General features: G+C 38.4%; 1 protein-coding gene across 1 annotated transcript in view; it reads right to left on the bottom strand.

Moving 5' to 3' along the window:
• The window catches only part of LOC124789941 (ELMO domain-containing protein 3-like), a 129,943-nt gene that overhangs the window by 89,647 nt on the left and 21,720 nt on the right, over nt 1-18,576 (bottom strand). The window contains exon 3 of the mRNA XM_047257470.1: nt 12,544-12,667. Coding sequence (XP_047113426.1) covers nt 12,544-12,667 — 124 coding nt within the window. The remainder of the gene's footprint in view (nt 1-12,543; nt 12,668-18,576) is intronic.

Genomic DNA, 18,576 nt, shown 5'->3' with positions numbered 1-18,576 from the left:
CAGATGGGCACAATGTTCTGGCTGATCAGTGTATGTCTGGAAAGAAAGTACTGTTTCGGAAAAAACTCTAAAAACAGTTTTTCAAACTAAAATTTCTTTTCACAAGAAAGAGCATTTTTCAAACTACTTTTCTACATAGTCAACACTATTAGTCACAGTGGGAAACTAACTTTTCTAGCTATGTCTTCTTCATAGAAAGAAGCTGCCAGTGAAGACAGCCACTGCTAAGAATGGTTTCTTGCATTTTCATCTCTGTCAAAGCACCTTCCTCCAAAATTATGCTTCAAGTTCAAGAATAAGTGGCAGTCAGGAGGTATGGGGTCAAGGCTGTACAGCAGCTGATCAAACTGCTCCCAGCCAAATTGTTAAATAAGGTTCTGAGTGACCCCAGCAGAATGGGAATGTGTGTTGTCATGAAGCGACACAATGCCTTGACTGTGCAATGCACGCTTTTTGTTTTCTCTGGGAAGGCACTCAAAAAGCAGAGTGCCCCGTTTGTCCCAGAACACAGTGCACATGATTTTTTGTGCTGACAATGTTGTTTTGAATTTTTGTTTTTTTGGGGAATCTTAAGTGCCTCCACTTCATTGACTGTTGTTTGGCATGACAAACCCAAGTTTCATGACCAATCACAATTCTGTTTAAGTAAGACATGTGAATGCGCTATCAATTCACCTCATTTTGTGGAGATCTGTAAGCATTTTCAGAACCAAATGAGAACACAATTTGTAAAAATTTAAGCGGTTGTGACAAACTCTTGCAAAACAGTTTTTGATATTTGTGGAAACTCATCACAAAGCATTCTTATCGTGAACCACATGTTTTCATGAATTTTCTCATTCACTTTCTCACGTAAACCATTACTGACAACAGAAGGCTGCCCACTCCATCTTTCAGCATGGACTCTGGTTCATCCATGATTGAACTGTCTCACGCACTTTCTTACTGTTCCATCAGTCATCATATTTTCACCACTAAGCTCTCGAAGTTGACAATGAATATCAGGTGGCTTAACATCAATTGCATTCAAAAACCTCATTACAGAACACACTTCACAGTCAGTGAACTCATACATTGTCTTAAACATTTTGAACAATTACTAACAGTTTCATAGCTTTTTCCCAATTATCAAATGCTCATCGTCGCCTCTTGTCCTTATTAATAATTGTGACGAGATCACAAAATGTGGAAACAAATGCAAAAACTTGCATATGCTCACTGAACCAAACCAAATTGTGGCCACAATAGTAGCTAATAAATGTATGTTTAAAAACAGAACAAATACATATAATATCACAGTTCTGGTATTACAAAATACAAACGAACAGCATTAGACACAAGTAAGGTGACAACTTCAATCTGACACCAGTGATACGCAGAGTACACTACACTTACTGCACAGACATTTCTAATTTATTATGATATCGACTGAATATCTGAGGCATATGGCTTCATTTAATAGTAAAAACATTATGGGAACAAGCTAAACATTAGTCTTGGTTCAACAGCTGTCCGTGAATGGATAAAGGAACTTACTCCACAAATACAAAACAAAATAATGACAAATACATGTGCAGATTTTAATCTGTAATAACAACTGAATACTTTATTTGCACTTTGTAACATGAGAGTCTTATGGGCAGTATAAGGAACTTGCAGGATCTTCATTTTCAGACAGTTAAACCAACTTCTGAGACTGTTGAGGAGCAAAAGGTGGGGAGGGGGGCAGAGGCAGGGGGGGCAGAGGCAGGGGGGGCAGAGGCAGGGGGGGCAGAGGCAGGGGGGGCAGAGGCAGGGGGGGGCAGAGGCAGGGGGGGGCAGAGGCAGGGGGGGGCAGAGGCAGGGGGGGCAGAGGCAGGGGGGGCAGAGGCAGGGGGGGGCAGAGGCAGGGGGGGCAGAGGCAGGGGGGGCAGAGGCAGGGGGGGCAGAGGCAGGGGGGGCAGAGGCAGGGGGGGCAGAGGCAGGGGGGGCAGAGGGGGGCAGAGGGGGGCAGAGGGGGGCAGAGGGGGGCAGAGGGGGGCAGAGGGGGGCAGAGGGGGGCAGAGGGGGGCAGAGGGGGGCAGAGGGGGGGCAGAGGGGGGCAGAGGGGGGGCAGAGGGGGGCAGAGGGGGGGGGAATTTCTTGCTTCATACACCTATTGCAAAACAGTTATAACACACGTGCATGTAAATCAAATATCTAGGCAATATAGGTAGGAAGAAGGGTTCAACTTTTAATTTTTGTACTCAAATCCACAAAATTCATCCTCAGAGCTGAAGGAAGAAATACTTGAAGCCACCATGTCAGAACTTGAATCTTCACAGAATAAATTATCCCGCCTACCATTCAGTGCATTACTGATTTCACACTTCTTAAATGATTTAACCACTCTTTCAAATTTTATAGAGTCCCACAGTGTTTTGACCCGCTCACAAACTTGCGAAATGCTAGGTGTCCCCAGCCTTTCTGATGGTGTAGTTTCAAAATCTGTGGACCCTATCCATCTGTTCTAACCCTACACAAGTCCCTTAAACATTCTGTTGGTACATACATCTAATGTTTGAAGTTAACTAGTTAGCCCTTCGGGAATTACAGATGATTCTTCCATTCATTCAGTCTAATTTTAATATTTTCTGTTCTGTGAGAATGGACTAATTCCATAGTACAAGGGTAAGCTTCTTCAGTGGACCAGTGGTCGGCAAACTGGGGCTAGTGAGCCAAACGCAGCTCTTTGGCTCACTTAAGTGTGGCTCTTCAGAAAATACCACTTGCGGTCATGCACATACAGTACTAAATCCTGTGATCATCACTAACTTAAATAATTTTAGTTCAAATAAAGAGTGAGTATGCAGCCTTTTTGCTGCACAACAAGATACTTTTGTTGTCAGGAGGAAATGTTTCACTTCCTTATTAACAGAATTTAAAGCATTTCTTCTTGAGAGGTTTTTTCACTATCCAGACCAGGCAAACATTACATCTCCTGTAAAAGGGTATAATCATAAACTACAGGGAAAAGGTAACGCAATTTTTTTCAATGTGGGAAGTTATTTCATTAGAAAAAAAAAGAAAGTTCTCTCTTTGTTGCTCTAGATTTTGAAAGAGAAACTAAGTCACTCTCGAAGCCTGCTGAAACACCAACAAGGAAATAATTCCGTTTATATTTAAATTGAAGGGAGGAGGGAAGAGAAAGGCAAGGAAATGGGAGGGCCTAGTGATGTCAGCTGCATCGAGACTTGATGCAGAATCAGCACCTACAAGTGAGAATGTTTACCGGACTGGGATTTGAAATCGGGACATCCTGCTTACTACGGAGTTGCGTTAACCTCTGCACCACCCAGAAAACAGCGTTTATCACAATCGTGTGAGCTATCTCGCACGCCTCTCGGCTGACCCACATTCCCACCTAGCCCAACCTATCTGCAGTCCCTGTCCATATTATCCACACTCACTAATGTGAGATTCCTGCAGGAAATGTAGTTATGCATCCCCACTAAAGAAGGTAGATGCGTTGCCCATCTAGGCAAATCAATTATATGAATACGTGGTGTCTGTTCTTTTGGACATTCTTATGTGGAAATGTGGGTCAGCCGAGAGGCATGATGAGACAGCCCACACAGTTGTGATAAACACTGTTTTCTGGATGGCGTAGTAGTTAACGCAACTGCCTGGTAAGCAGGAGGTCCTGATTTCGAATCCCAGTCCGGCACAAATTTTCACTTGTCACCACTGATTCTACATCAAGTCTCGATGCAGCTGACATCACTAGTCCCTTCCCTTCCCTTTCCTTACTCCACCCTTCTCCTTTCAATTTACATATAATGTATCACAGCTGTGGAGATGTCTGAAAGAACAGACACCATGCATTCATATAAATAATTCTGATATTGACATGTACTATTTCCAAACAACACTTTTAAAAATGAGGGAAGCTTTTCTCGGCAGGTTTCTGGAATTCCGAAACAGCAAAGCAATGTTAGGCTATGTTAAGAAACCTCTTAAAGCTACTGTAACAGAAAATAAATTTTTCTCCCTTTAATGTTGCCATATGCAACTTTGAAATGCAATTGCTCAATTTAAAAAACAAACAAAGAACTATGGAGCTCAAAATCTGAACTTTTTTTGTACTGATTTAGGAATAATGGACAAAAACAAATGTGAGATCACAGCACAGGTGGTCTGCTTTGAAAGCCCTGTAGACGGGAGACATGTTGATTTTTTTAAAACCTGGACTAGTACTCCTAACTTCTATAATCAGCTGAAAAAATTGTGTCTACCATTCTTTCCTATTTGGGTCTACATTCACGTGAACAATCATATTCAAACACGAACCTTATCTACAGTAAATTGAGAGGTTGTCTTATTGGTGAGAACCTGGAATTAAAAACAGCAACATACAAACTAGACTTACCCAAACTTTCCAAGGAGATCCAAGGCCATTGCTCACATTACTGTTTGACAGTCACTGTCATGATTTAATTTTATTAATACCTTACAATTTAATTTTATCAATAATACCATTATTAAGTAGATGTCAAGTTTTATTCAATGTACCTAAGGTTTAAATAAAACTTAAAATTCTACCTAAAGTTTATTAAGTTAATTTTAAGGAGCATTGTGGAGTGAAAGAAGACGTGTTGAGTATTCAGAAAGGTATGTCGAGATGGATGGATGGAGAGGTTGAATGAAAGGAGATGGCCAAAAAAAAAGTAAACGATACGAATATGGATGGGAGTATTGGGAGGGGGCAACGTAGCAAACGTGCTTCAATCAGACTGAGGGCATTTTTATCACAGGCCATCTTAGGGGTTCACTAATTAACTTAAGAACTTTGCACTTACCTACATAGTTATGTACCTGCCTATATAGTTTAAGTTTAAAAAATTTGGCGCTCTCAACAAATTTCAATTGTATCACTGTTGCTATTAGTCTCTGTTGCCTAATGAGTTTGCCGACCACTGGCCTAGGCCAAATTTTATGTATCCACGTCATTTCTCCTCCATCCACCCACCATTTTTCCATGTACATGTAAAACAATACCTTTCGTCAATTATTTCTTAGGAAGCGTCTTTCACCTAAAAATCAAAAGTGGCAGCAATTTTGTTCACTGAGCGCAGCACAATAAAACAACTGTGTAATGAGCCTTTTTGTGCCCTGAAGTTTTAACAGTATCGCTTTTCATGCCCTTGAAATCCATAGTTCTGTTTGGAGGCACATCAAAGGTTAGCAGAGTCTCGTCTATATTTTCAATTTGTGAAAATTCAAACTTTTCTCTTTTCCTTGCATTAATGGCAAGTCAATGAAATTCAATAATATGTTCTTTGTACTCTGCTGGGATCTTTTGTGATATTTTTGTCTCAGTTCGCATACAAAGCCAATACTTCTACATAAATACCTCTACATAAATTTTTAACACCACAATGTCAATATAGTAATGTCAGCAATCTCTTTGTTAGTGGATATTGCTTTCATTCAAATTATCATTTCTGTACAAGCTTAAATTCCTGCTTGTCTGTTGTCTAAAATCTGTCTATCGAGTTCTGCTTCAAGTTTTGGCCAGTTAACTCCTTCTCAGATTACGTTTATTGCGAGATGCTTCCTTTAAAACATCTTCCTGATTCCACTAACTTCTTATTTTTTCAGTTAGAGGTGGCCCAAAATGCTTTTCTGCGGACATGTTTCCATGCTCTTTAGCATATGCAATCACTTGTAGCTTTAATGCAATAGTACAGGAGTGTTGTTTTTCAGCCACAGTTTGCAAATGAACCACACTATAAGGTACAACACAAAAGGAGCTCCACACTAACCCAACAATATCTGAAGCTCGAACAAATGACAAAAATACTAACAATGGCGCATGTGCATCCACTGAACTCTATATAACTCGAATGTTCAAAATTCGCGAGGAAGCTAAAAATGAATTGCTCCATGATGAAACACTGAAATAGTAGGCTATAGGTGCCTACCTTAACTCGCTGCCAGCATTTAAGATGCATCAAGTTTTCAGGCCTATTTTCAGAGGGCAAAAAATGGTCTTATACAGTAGCAAATACAGTAAATTTGTAACTGGCTGTTACAGTATATAGGCCATGCACTAAAGTAATTAATAATGCAATATCTGCATGTAACTTTGTCAATAGAAAACTCTGCCTTTCTTCCCGATATCTGTCTTCCAAGAGAACGCAGAACAGCTTCTACGAAGTTGGGCACGATGGAGTCATATTGTGGAAGGTGGGTGTGAGCAGCACTCAGCTAGCTCAGTCAGTAAGAGCACTGCCACTGAAAAGCACACACACTGAGTAGGTGAATGGTGAAAGACCCCATGGATAGGGTTAGGTTAAAATTTATTTAAAAAAGAAGAAGAAGAAATGAAACAGCGATCGACCACAAATGTCGGCAAAGACATTAATTATGAATGCGCAGTAAGGCGCAGGGGGGGGTGGGGGGAGGGAATAAAATAAAAATAAAAATAAAAATCATTCATTTTTCTTTGTACATGATTTTGTTTTCACCCTCTCTTGTGTGTAGAAGGATGGATGAAATTTATTTCTTGAAGTATGAAGTATTACGCGTGTTATGTATCATACGTGTGTGTGAATAAGAGAAGACTTAAAAACAGTATTAAGTATTTTTATTGAACTGAAGTGGAGCCAAATAAGGAGGATTTTCATCATTTTTATGGCACACATTGGTGTCCTTTAAGATGGCTGACTGCATCTACAATTGAAATTTAGGAGAGGAAGTCTGAATAGCCTAAATTCGTATAAGCAGAACATTTCTAATAACGCAATTGTATTATCCTTTAAATTTTTTCCATTCATATATATTTCTTTATTATTATAACACAAAAAACACGCACACAAGTCATAGTGGTCTCTCTCACAATGTGAAATACTTCACAATGACACCAGCTTTGTTCCCAAAGAGGGTCAAGCATACCGTATTTACTCGAATCCAAGCCGCACTTTGTTTCCGGTTTTTCTGATCCAAAAAACCGCCTGCGGCTTAGAATCGAGTGCAAAGTAAGCGGAAGTTCTGAAAAATTTTGGTAGGTGCCGCCACACCTAAAGTCTGCTGTCGAATATACGTAGCGCTACACAGGCATGCTTTGCAGGCACAAAGATAAATACTGGCACCAAAACCTCTGCGTCAGTAAATAAATAAAAAAAAAAAGGTGGAAGACGAGCTTTTTTCTCCGCCCCGAGTTTCGACCACTATATTTTCGTACATTATCCAACGAAGTAAATACAAATTCCGTATTGTTCATCTTCAAATGTAGCAGCATTTCAATGTACTCCGAAAATCCGGCTGGCAAGACTTTGGGATGTCTGTCAATATGGCCAACTCTACGTTCTGAATTCTTTCCTACCTGTGAGAAGAGATGGTTGCTAATAGGAACTTTTATGAATTGTGAACCACATGCAGTATTCTCTTCACCATAAGAATAATACGAATATAAACATTTTGCCATGTATTCTTTCGTGTTTGCTACTATCTCATTTAAATCCTGTCTGCCTAATAAACTACAAAATTAGAGTGAGACAACAGCAAACGCGGAAGAATATAAATATCATGTCATGTTTATATTCATATTATTCTTATGCCTAATAGAGATACAGTCAGAATGAAGCACGGCAATTGACTAGATTTTTAAATCTAAGATAACTCTAATTTCTGTGCAGAATGTAATGTACTAAAGAGGCGTCTGCAAAGATTTTCAAACATAGAAAAATTTTTGCTAAACTCTTATTCAGAACATCTTCTATCATACGCAGTCTATAATTTGGTTCTTGTTGATCATTATCAAAGAAAGCAGCGGTGTAAGTAACAACAAATAGCAGTCTCTTGCCATTGTTTCGCTAATGAGACGATTCCTCTCTCTTTTTTTAAAAAATTGTAAGCGGCGGTAGCGTGCACACAAGCAAGCCATCCCGTGAGCGGCGACAGGCCGTAAACACTCATTATCAGAATGCAACAAACAATACATGACACAGTACAGTACTGCATTTTCAGCTCAGAGTGACGTAAACACTTATAACAAAGAGAACGGCACTTATCAGATAAAAAAAAAAAGCAATTGATTCAAACCAGATGAAGCGCGTGAAAAAGGAAGGGTACCCGTATAAATACGCACGGAGCACGTGACGCATATCAATGGCTACCTGGTAAAGCTTAACTGCTAAGTTTACGATTCAAACCAAATTACTATAGCTGTATCGTCATTCATTCGACCTAATTGTGTCTCATATTACAATGGACCAACTTTGTTTCGATTTGGAGGTGCGACCTAAAACTTTTCTCTCCCCTTGAATTTCGAGTCTCAAATTTCAGGTGCGGCTTAGATTCAGGAAAATTTTTTTTCCTTGATTTCGAGTCTCATTTTTCAGGTGCAGCTTCGATTCGAGTGCGGCTAAGATTCGAGTAAATACAGTAACTTGCCCTGTTGATGACCATGTTCAGAATTACTTTAGTATGGGCAACGAGGAAGGGAGTCATTTCTTACTCACTCTCTTCATTTATGGTTGACCGTAATGAACCGAGGTTTTGTTCCCAGTGACGGAATCTCACAATGAAGGTATCACATTAATGTCTGGCACATTGCACTTTTGTGTAGTTTACTAAACTGTCACTAACGTTTAAAATGTTATAAGGTCATTTAGGGTCACTCAGCAGTTTTCTTTGATGGTGTAATAGACGGCTAAAGTGTTCTCTAGAGTGATAATGTGACCCAGAAGAGGAGCTTCGAGCACAGACATTACACCGATTGAAAATTCCCGACACCATTAATTCATAAACTTGCTGCTGTGACAAATGTGCACCACCAAATGGAACTACATTCTACTTACAAGTTTACAGGCTTTATGGTTTACATTTTACTCTCGCTCCTATACTTACACATATACAGAATGAGTGTGAACTCCATGGCCTTAAGTTCACATGCTGTTTCAGGGATTTTTTCAGTATAAGGTACCCATTATCTCGGGTCACTCACTATAGGGTAGGTGCATTTCATTTAATTTCTTATCCTAATTAATTTTTGTATATGCACTTTACTGAAAATCTGTGCACAACAGTGCAAAAGTCAACAGTATACACTTTGTGTCTTGTTTGGAAACAAACTTGTTTCATTCTCTCACAGTACTTGCTGTTGACAATAGTAATGCCCATTTTACTCTTTGCCCGTAACCTCGAATTTGTTACTGCTTGGTTCTGCCTCGGATTTTTTTTCCAGCCATGTCAGTTATATGTTAGCTGTTGGATAGGACAATGACCTGACTTATATTTACCTTGTGTGGGTTCACTGAATGGAATGGACCAGTGGCCCAACTTTAATATACTTTTATAACTTGCAGTTCTTCATTAGTAAACCAATCCATACTGTTCTGTATTACTGTCAAAAAACCGCAACCAAACTGAGTACTACTGAATGTCAGCTTGAGGGTGTAAAGTAAACACGCATTATTGTTGACAACAGCATATACCACAAGTGAATGGAACAAATCTGTTTCCAAAAAAGAAGCCCAGCACATACCTTCAACACTATTACTGTTGTGCAGATATTTTCTGTGCAACACAGACACAAAGACTGGAATACATTTAACAAATAATTGAGGTCATAAGCTGTGAGTGCTACTCTGAGATGATGAGGATGGCACACGAGGGTTAGCCACAGTATGCAACATCAAACCAGTCAGAAGACTGATGACCTGAAATCTAAAAAATGACAGACACAAAGATAAACGAGGATAAGAAATCAAATGTAATGCAGTTACCAGGGGGCCCTTGTACCAAAGTACTCAGGAAATATCCTTCAAGAATCTCCAAAATTTTGTCGGTAGCATTCAGGTTCACGCTGTGTGTCTTCATTTGTGTGTCATGAGTCATCATACAGTAAATGATAGAGGTTACTTAGTGTATCAGTGTGATCCCCATACACTTCTAATTTTCGTGTTCTACTGGTCGTTATATGTGGTAAGAAAAACAGTTGAAGTACTCTCAATTTTTTTCTAATTTCACCAGGCTCACCAGCTTGCAAGATGTATATTGAGCATGCACTCTCAGAATTTTATGAATCAGCTTTTCCGTGATTCACAATGCCTTAACAAACCCCTGGCAGTTTGCACAACTATTCTCTAATGATTCTTGATCTGTGATTAATCCAACTTGGGTACAGTCCCGGTTGGCAACATTACTGCAGAATTTGTTCAACTAGTTGTTCAAGCAACTGGTATTACCAAAAATTTAATTTCTGTGGTCAATTAAACTCAAATCACTTTGGATGAATATCCACAGATGTGTCATGGGTGGGACTGATTACTTTCACTGCTCAAAGATGGAGTCATCTTCCGTTTCCCAAGTTGCTACTAATGCTGCCTCCTGTATACAACTGTGTAAACTGTAAACAGCTCAGAGACATATCGATTGTTATACAGTAGGTAATTTACATCATTCAGTAAAGCAAAATAAGACCTGGCTAGGGTGGCAGAACTACTGCGTTTATGTTTGTGGGGGCAGGGAGGGAAACACACACCAAAATTCTCACATGTTGAGCACTCACATGCTGTATGTCTATACGCCAGTGTTCTGATAGCACAATAGTCAAAATAATAACCAGCATTTTTGTTTGCCAGTAACTCTTGCACTAGCAGTAATGCGCACATGATGCCTTGTTCATTCTGGCACTTTTTTTAACACTAAATCACACAGACATAACAATTTTTCTCCAAGTTTCAGGGTAAGCCTTGGTATCCAGTTCTGTGAGATAAAGGCTGTGTGAAGTTTTCACAAAGTTGATATCTTGTTGTATTGTTAACAATAACGCAGAAATTTTTGTCTAACAACACATTTCCTCATATTGCCAAAGAGATTTTTATTGTGTGCACTTTGCCTCTTCTCCTTTGGGATAGACAATCGAATCCCTCAAATTTTGCATTCAATCATATCTTCTATCAGTACTGTCACTCCTATCTCCATCTCTTTTTCAATAAATTTAATGGCATTATCAGAAAGATGACACATCCAGCCTCAAAGGCATTGTCAGCAATAACTTTCCAGACATGCACTGTGATATAATAAAGCACACCATTCAAACTACAATGAGGCTGTAACTGGTCATGACAAAATTAGTTCCCACTACAGCCAGGTCCACAGTTAGCTTTGTCAAGTAATCCCTATAACTAACAGTAACAGTCCTACCACATTTCTTTTAATTTATTTATTTATTAGGTTCCATGGGATTTGGGCTGAATGTAACTGGTCATAGAATAAGTCAGCGCAAAGTTTAGAAAATTAAAAAGAAAAAAACTAAAGGAATAATAAATCACTAAAAGACCGAGAGAATGTGCACATAACTGACACATACATAGGAAAGTTGACAACTACTGTGAGGAATTGTTGCACTGAATGGGACTATACCACAAGAAAATCTTTCAGTCTGGATTTGAAGACTTCAGGTGTGAATCAGTTTTTTTTTAGCCTGCTGAAAATTAAACCTGATAAATGGTGCATTTCTTTTTGTACACTGCTTAAATAATTGTTATTCAAGTGCAAATAATTCTTTTATACAGTGTTTGGACTCTGAATGAATGTTGCAGCATCATGTGAATGTGTCAAGATTGGCAATAACAAATCCCATAATAGAATATATGTACAGCGGTGGGAGAGTTGAGGTATGGCGTAAGTTACTTTTTTTTCCGATGATGTCTCATGACTGGCAATGATTCTTATGTATGAGCTACTCAATCTCTAAAAATGGTTTTCCACTGGCAACACAAAACATGTTCCATACTTTTGCAACAAGCTTACATCAATGGCAGACATCTGCAAATATGCACTTCTACTCTGAAATTCACCATAAAATTGGAACAGCTGGAATCTCTGTCCAATCATATGGACTCTACAATTATCTATAGCTAGAAGAGGAACTATTACTGTCAGAATGCCATTGCTAAGAGGACAAATGGATGAGATCCCGTGGGTACATAGTGTCATACTAGATGCTTACACTCAAACACGTTTAGAATTGTCCAACTAATGGGCAGTTAATGTATAATTATCTGGAGCACAGATTTTAGTCTTAATATACCTAGTTCTGGCATTACAGTTTCTTATATTGTTATAAATATAGTAAGAAAGTTCTGACAGACTGTAAACAATCTGGGAACAAAGAAAACCACTCACTAAACAGCAGAAGCATCGAGACATCAACAGGCACATACAAAAGAGAATGAAAACTTTGCAATCTTCTGGAAGACATCCTTTGACAAGTAGAGTACACTAGCTCATCAAAGAATTTCTTCTGAAAGATAGAAAAGTTTTCATTCTCTTTTGTGTGTGCCTGTCATTGATTCAAAGTTCCTACTATTTAGTGAGTGATCTCCTTTACTCCTCCTACCTTATACTGTTATTTTGGCCACAATTTATTGGCAGCTAACACCACATTATAAATTGCACTGACATTAATTTATTTACCATGATATTTCCTTACTTACACTTTCTTGTTTGACTACAATGCACAGAGACCATATCTCGTGTGTGCAGCGATTTACACAATGAATATGCACTTACATTTTGAAATGGCAAACACCAAATCTCTCTCTGAGCTGAGATGTTCATCCAGTTGTGGAGGACCAACCAAGCAAGACAAAAGTGTGCACAGTCCTTTTCTCTCCACTTCTACAATCACATTTTCCTGCAATATAATGGAAAAAAATGGAAAAGAATAAAGGATGAATGCACAAACACTATAATTTAAAAACTGAACAGCAGTGTAAAGAACAATGAAAATTGCACATGACACCCTTAAAATACAGAAATTGGGTGGTGACACTCAAGCATATTTGCCACAAAATCATCACAAAAGGCATTTGTATGAGCACCCTGCAAAATTACAGACATTACATACATCACCTCATATTTTACTTATCCATGAAATGACTGTTTAGAGATCCAATACACAGAAAATGGGCACAATTTTCAGAGTAGTAGTAACAATAATAATAATAATAATAATAATAATAATAATAATAACCCATGGAGGCCTGGGAAAATAATAGGCCTCCGCTATGTTCTACCAGTCGTAAAAGACGATGAAAAGAACAAACCACTAATAGGGCTAACCCCCCTTTTAGTGTGATTAGTTGGTTCAGGACAGAACTAATGAAGCCTCGGACAAGCGCTGTCATGGTCGAGGACGACGCTTGAACCCTATGCCTGTCCACAATGGCAACGACACTGCTAGCCACACGGAAAATGATTTAAATCCAAATTGAGGTGTTTTGCAGGATATGCTTCCTGCAACCACTCTAGAAGGAAAACAAAGACAGAGGATGAGATGGTCAGATGAAGTTAACCAACACCTCATGTTCTGTTATTACCAAGCAACAAACTTAGGAACCAACACAACTGGATACAGATCACAAGTATACACAACATTTATTACCAGATACCCAGAATTAAAATTTTTAACAGAACAACAACTAGCTGATCAGATCCGTGTAATAATCAAAAATAACAGGATACCCCAGTCAGAAAAAGAAAACATCAAACAACAAGTACAACAAATACTAGAACAAAATAATGTGCAATCAGAAGAAGAAGAAAATACAGTAATGGGCTCAAACATCCCAGAGCAAACAAACAAAGAACAACACACATCAATTAAACAATCAGAGGAAAACGAAATCTTAAGACAGCCACCAGAACATGCACAAATAGAACACGAAGTGACACACGTGTTAGGTATAGAAGAAAAATTTCAGCTGACATATATACAATACAAAGACACAAATACAGACATTAGACCATTCTTGCATAGACCACCAAATAACCCCCAAGTCGAAACAACAATAAAAACTATCAACACAATCATACACAACAAAATAAATGAAAACACAACAATGGAAGAGTTACAACTACTGGTTTATATAGGAGCACTCACTACACTAAATATACACACTAGGCAGAGATCAGAACCAACCAACACACAGAAGAAACCCACAAAACCAGCATGGCAACACAGGCTACAGATCAGAATAGAAAAACTGAGAAAAGACATCAGACAGCTAACACAATTTATAAGAAATGAAATATCAGACAAAAAACGAAAAAGGTTAGGTAAAATCTCACAACAATAAGCGTTAGAGCAATTAGATGAAAAGAAGCAGAAATTACAAGCATTGGCCAAATGACTTAGAAGATACAAAAAAAGTGAAAATAGAAGAAAACAAAACCAAACATTCAACACAAACCAAAGAAATTTTATCAAACAATAGATAACACATACATTAAAATAGACAATCCACCAAACATAACAGACATGGAACACTTATGGAGCAATGTATGGTCAAACCCGGTACAACATAACAGGCATGCACGGTGGATACAAGCAGAAACAGACACATACAAGATGATACCACAAATGCCTGAAGTGATAATTTTGCAACATGAAGTCACCCAAGCAATTAATTCTACTCACAATTGGAAAGCCCCTGGAAAAGATAAAATAGCAAATTTCTGGCTAAAGAAGTTCACCTCAACACATTCAAATCTAACTAAATTATTTAACAGTTACATTGCAGACCCATACACATTCCCTGATATACTTACACATGGAATAACTTATCTGAAACCTAAAGATCAAGCAGACACAGCAAATCCATCTAAATATCACCCCATAACATGCCTACCAACAATATACAAAATATTAACTTCAGTCATTACACAGAAATTAAAGACACATACAACACAGAACAAAATTATAAATGAAAAACAAAAAGGCTGTTGCAAAGGAGCACGAGGATGTAAAGAGCAACTGATAATAGATGCAGAGGTGACATATCAAGCTAAAACTAAACAAAGATCACTACACTACACATACATTGATTACCAAAAAGCTTTTGATAGTGTACCCCACTCATGGTTACTACAAATATTGGAAATATACAAAGTAGATCCTAAATTGATACAGTTCCTAAACATAGTAATGAAAAATTGGAAAATCACACTTAATATTCAAACAAATTCAAATAATACCACATCACAGCCAATACAGATTAAGCGTGGAATATACCAAGGAGACTCATTAAGTCCTTTCTGCTTCTGCATTGCTCTGAACCCACTATCCAACATGCTAAATAATACAAATTATGGGTATAATATTACTGGAACATACCAATACAAAATCACACATTTGCTATACATGGATGATCTAAAACTACTGGCAGCAACAAATCAACAACTCAACCAATTACTAAAGATAACACAAGTATTCAGCAATGATATAAATATGGCTTTTGGAACAGACAAATGTAAGAAAAATAGCATAGTCAAGGGAAAACACACTAAACAAGAAGATTACATACTGGATAACCACAGCAACTGCATAGAAGCGATGGAAAAAACAGATGCCTATAAATATCTAGGATACAGACAAAAAATAGGAATAGATAATACAAATATTAAAGAAACTAAAAGAAAAATATAGACAAAGACTAACAAAAATACTGAAAACAGAATTGACAGCAAGAAACAAGACAAAAGCTATAAATACTTATGCTATAACAATATTGACCTATTCATTTGGAGTAGTGAAATGGAGTAACACAGGACTAGAAGCACTCAATACACTTACACGATCACAATGCTACAAATATAAAATACATCACATACATTCAGCAACAGAAAGATTCACATTAAGCAGAAAGGAAGGAGGAAGAGGATTTATCGACATAAAAAGCCTACATTATGGACAGGTAGACAATTTAAGAAAATTCTTTATAGAATGAGCAGAAACTAGCAAAATACACAAAGCTATCAGTCATATAAATACATCGACTACACCACTGCAATTTCATAAACACTTCTACAACCCTTTAGATCACATAACATCAACAGATACGAAGAAAGTAAATTGGAAAAAGAAAACACTACTTGGAAAGCACTCTTATCATCTAACACAGCCACTCATCGATCAAGACGCATCCAACACATGGCTAAGAAAAGGCAATATATACAGTGAGACGGAAGGATTCATGATTGCAATACAGGATCAAACACCACCAGATATTACAGCAAGCATATTATTAAAGATCCCAATACCACAACAGATAAATGCAGACTTTGCAAACAACAAATAGAAACAGTAGATCACATCACAAGCGGATGTACAATACTAGCAAATACAGAATACCCCAGAAGACATGACAATGTAGCAAAAATAATACATCAACAACTTGCCATACAACATAAACTAATAAAACAACACGTTCCCACATACAAGTATGCACCACAAAATGTACTGGAGAATGATAAATACAAATTATACTGGAACAGAACCATTATAACAGATAAAACAACACCACATAACAAACCTGACATCATACTCACCAATAAAAAGAAGAAATTAGCACAACTAATCGAAATATCCATACCCAATACAACAAATATACAGAAGAAAACAGGAGCAAAAACTGAAAAATACATCCAACTGGCTGAGGAAGTCAAGGACATGTGGCATCAGGATAAAGTTGACATTATACCAATTATACTATCAACTACAGGAGTCATACCACGCAGTATCCACCAGTACTTCAACGCAATACAGCTACATCCAAACTTATATATACAACTACAGAAATCTGTAATTATTGATACATGTTCAATTACCCAAAAGTTCCTAAATGCAATGTAACATATACCGTACAGTTAAAAGGAAGTCACGCTTGATCAAGGTCCGCATCACTTTCCATTTTTAACCAGACATAACGTCTGAGAAAGGAAAGAAATAATAATAATAGTGTAAAGATGCGTTCATACACACTGGTGCCCCAATGTACTCACTCGTTAAGTATCTTCAGCATCTGCTTAGATCTTACACTACGAAACGTTCAACAAATCAGCAACTCTATGAACTCAGTAGGTCACCTTAATGACTTTAAGCTTAAGGATGGATACCAACATCTTTGTGAGCTTCAATGTCATCTCTGTTTACCAGAGTGACTTTACAAGAATCCTCAGAACTATTGGCCTGAAATTTGACAGAGACCAAACTTTTTAGGTACGTCTTGATGTCAACGTACTTTCTTTTCCACGGTGGCTGCTGCAAGCAGACAGAAGATATGTTGAACATTTTGAGGGGATGCCTTAGAATCAGCCCAATGGAAACCTAGCTGTTCCTTGCAGTATGTAGATGACACCATCATGTGGCCATATTGAAGAGACATGTTGAATGGCTTCCTCATACATCTCAATTCCTTACACAGAACATCAGTTTTACCAAGGAAGTGACCTGGATGAAGTGCTCCCCTTTCTGGGTGTCGTAAAAAGAAGAGTGGATGGCACATTAGGCCACAGTGTGTACAAAAAGAACACACACGCCGACCTACACCCTCGGGCAGACAGCTGCCACTACCTGATGTGGAGGAATGAAGTGCTCAAAACATTGGTACATAGGGCACACACCCTCTCTGACAATGCAAGTCTCAAACAAGAACTTTAACATCTCAGGGCCTTGTGCTAGAAGAACAGCTACAAAGAGTGGTAAATTCAGAGAGCCCTACATCCACTATACAACCAGTGTAAACAGAAGATAACCCTCAGGTGGCTGTAGCCATTGCATTTATTCCTTTTTGTGACACATTATCCACAAAGACAAGATGAATTCTCCAGAAATACCAAGTGAAGATCATCTTCTGGCCACCAGCTAAAACACGGGCACTGCTCGGTAGTGTCAAAGACGACCTCAGATTAAAGAAATCTGGTGTCTATCAGATACCCTGCCAATGTTGTGGCAAGAGATATAAAGGTCAGATGGTGTGCACTGTCTAAGATCGTTACTGAGAACGCCATTGGCACACCAGATTGCAGCAGCATAACAAGTTGACTGTTGCAGTGCATTGCCTATCAGAATTATATGGAATGGATTAAAACCACACTAAGGTTCTGATACAGACTGGCTGTGCCATTAACGAATCTATCAAGATTGAGTAAAGGGAACTGCAAGTCAACCCTGATAATGGTACATCCTTGTTAAGGCCTGAGAAGCTGCAATTATTCTGATTAAGAAGTGGAAATATACACCACACAACAAACTGACATTGGGAGCAGGTGGAGGAACAGCAGAGGTGCTGCAGCATACATTCCTGGTGCGAACCTAGGTTGGAGCAGTATGTTGGTGGGAGGAGATGCTGGACATGGGCAGTGGTTAGAGTAGTAGATCAGAGGAAGACAAAAGTATCACCCCAGCCCCTAGTACTCAGTTCATCAGTACACACAAGAAGATGTCTCTGGGATGTGAACAAAAGTCAAGGAAGTACAAGGGCTATGCCATGGACTGCTTCACATTACAGAAGACTGTTGTATTACAGAGCTTATATATAAAAGGCAATGTCCTGGCTGACTGACTCATCATCGACCAGCCCAAACCGTGATGGACAGATGTTTGAAATCTGGAGAAGGTGTGCTCTTATAGTGTAAATGTCATTTACAAAGAGATTTTTCAAAAAAGCAGATGAAGGTTTAAAAAAAAAATTGTCACTATTGGACCTATGAAAATTGGTATTCGGTTTCTCGGTCAAAAATAAAGAAATACAAGGTTTCAGC

Source organism: Schistocerca piceifrons, chromosome 3, assembly GCF_021461385.2.
Source record: "Schistocerca piceifrons isolate TAMUIC-IGC-003096 chromosome 3, iqSchPice1.1, whole genome shotgun sequence".
Taxonomy (NCBI): domain Eukaryota; kingdom Metazoa; phylum Arthropoda; class Insecta; order Orthoptera; family Acrididae; genus Schistocerca; species Schistocerca piceifrons.
The sequence above is the reverse complement of the archived record's forward strand: the minus strand, read 5'-3'. Positions and strand labels throughout refer to the sequence as shown.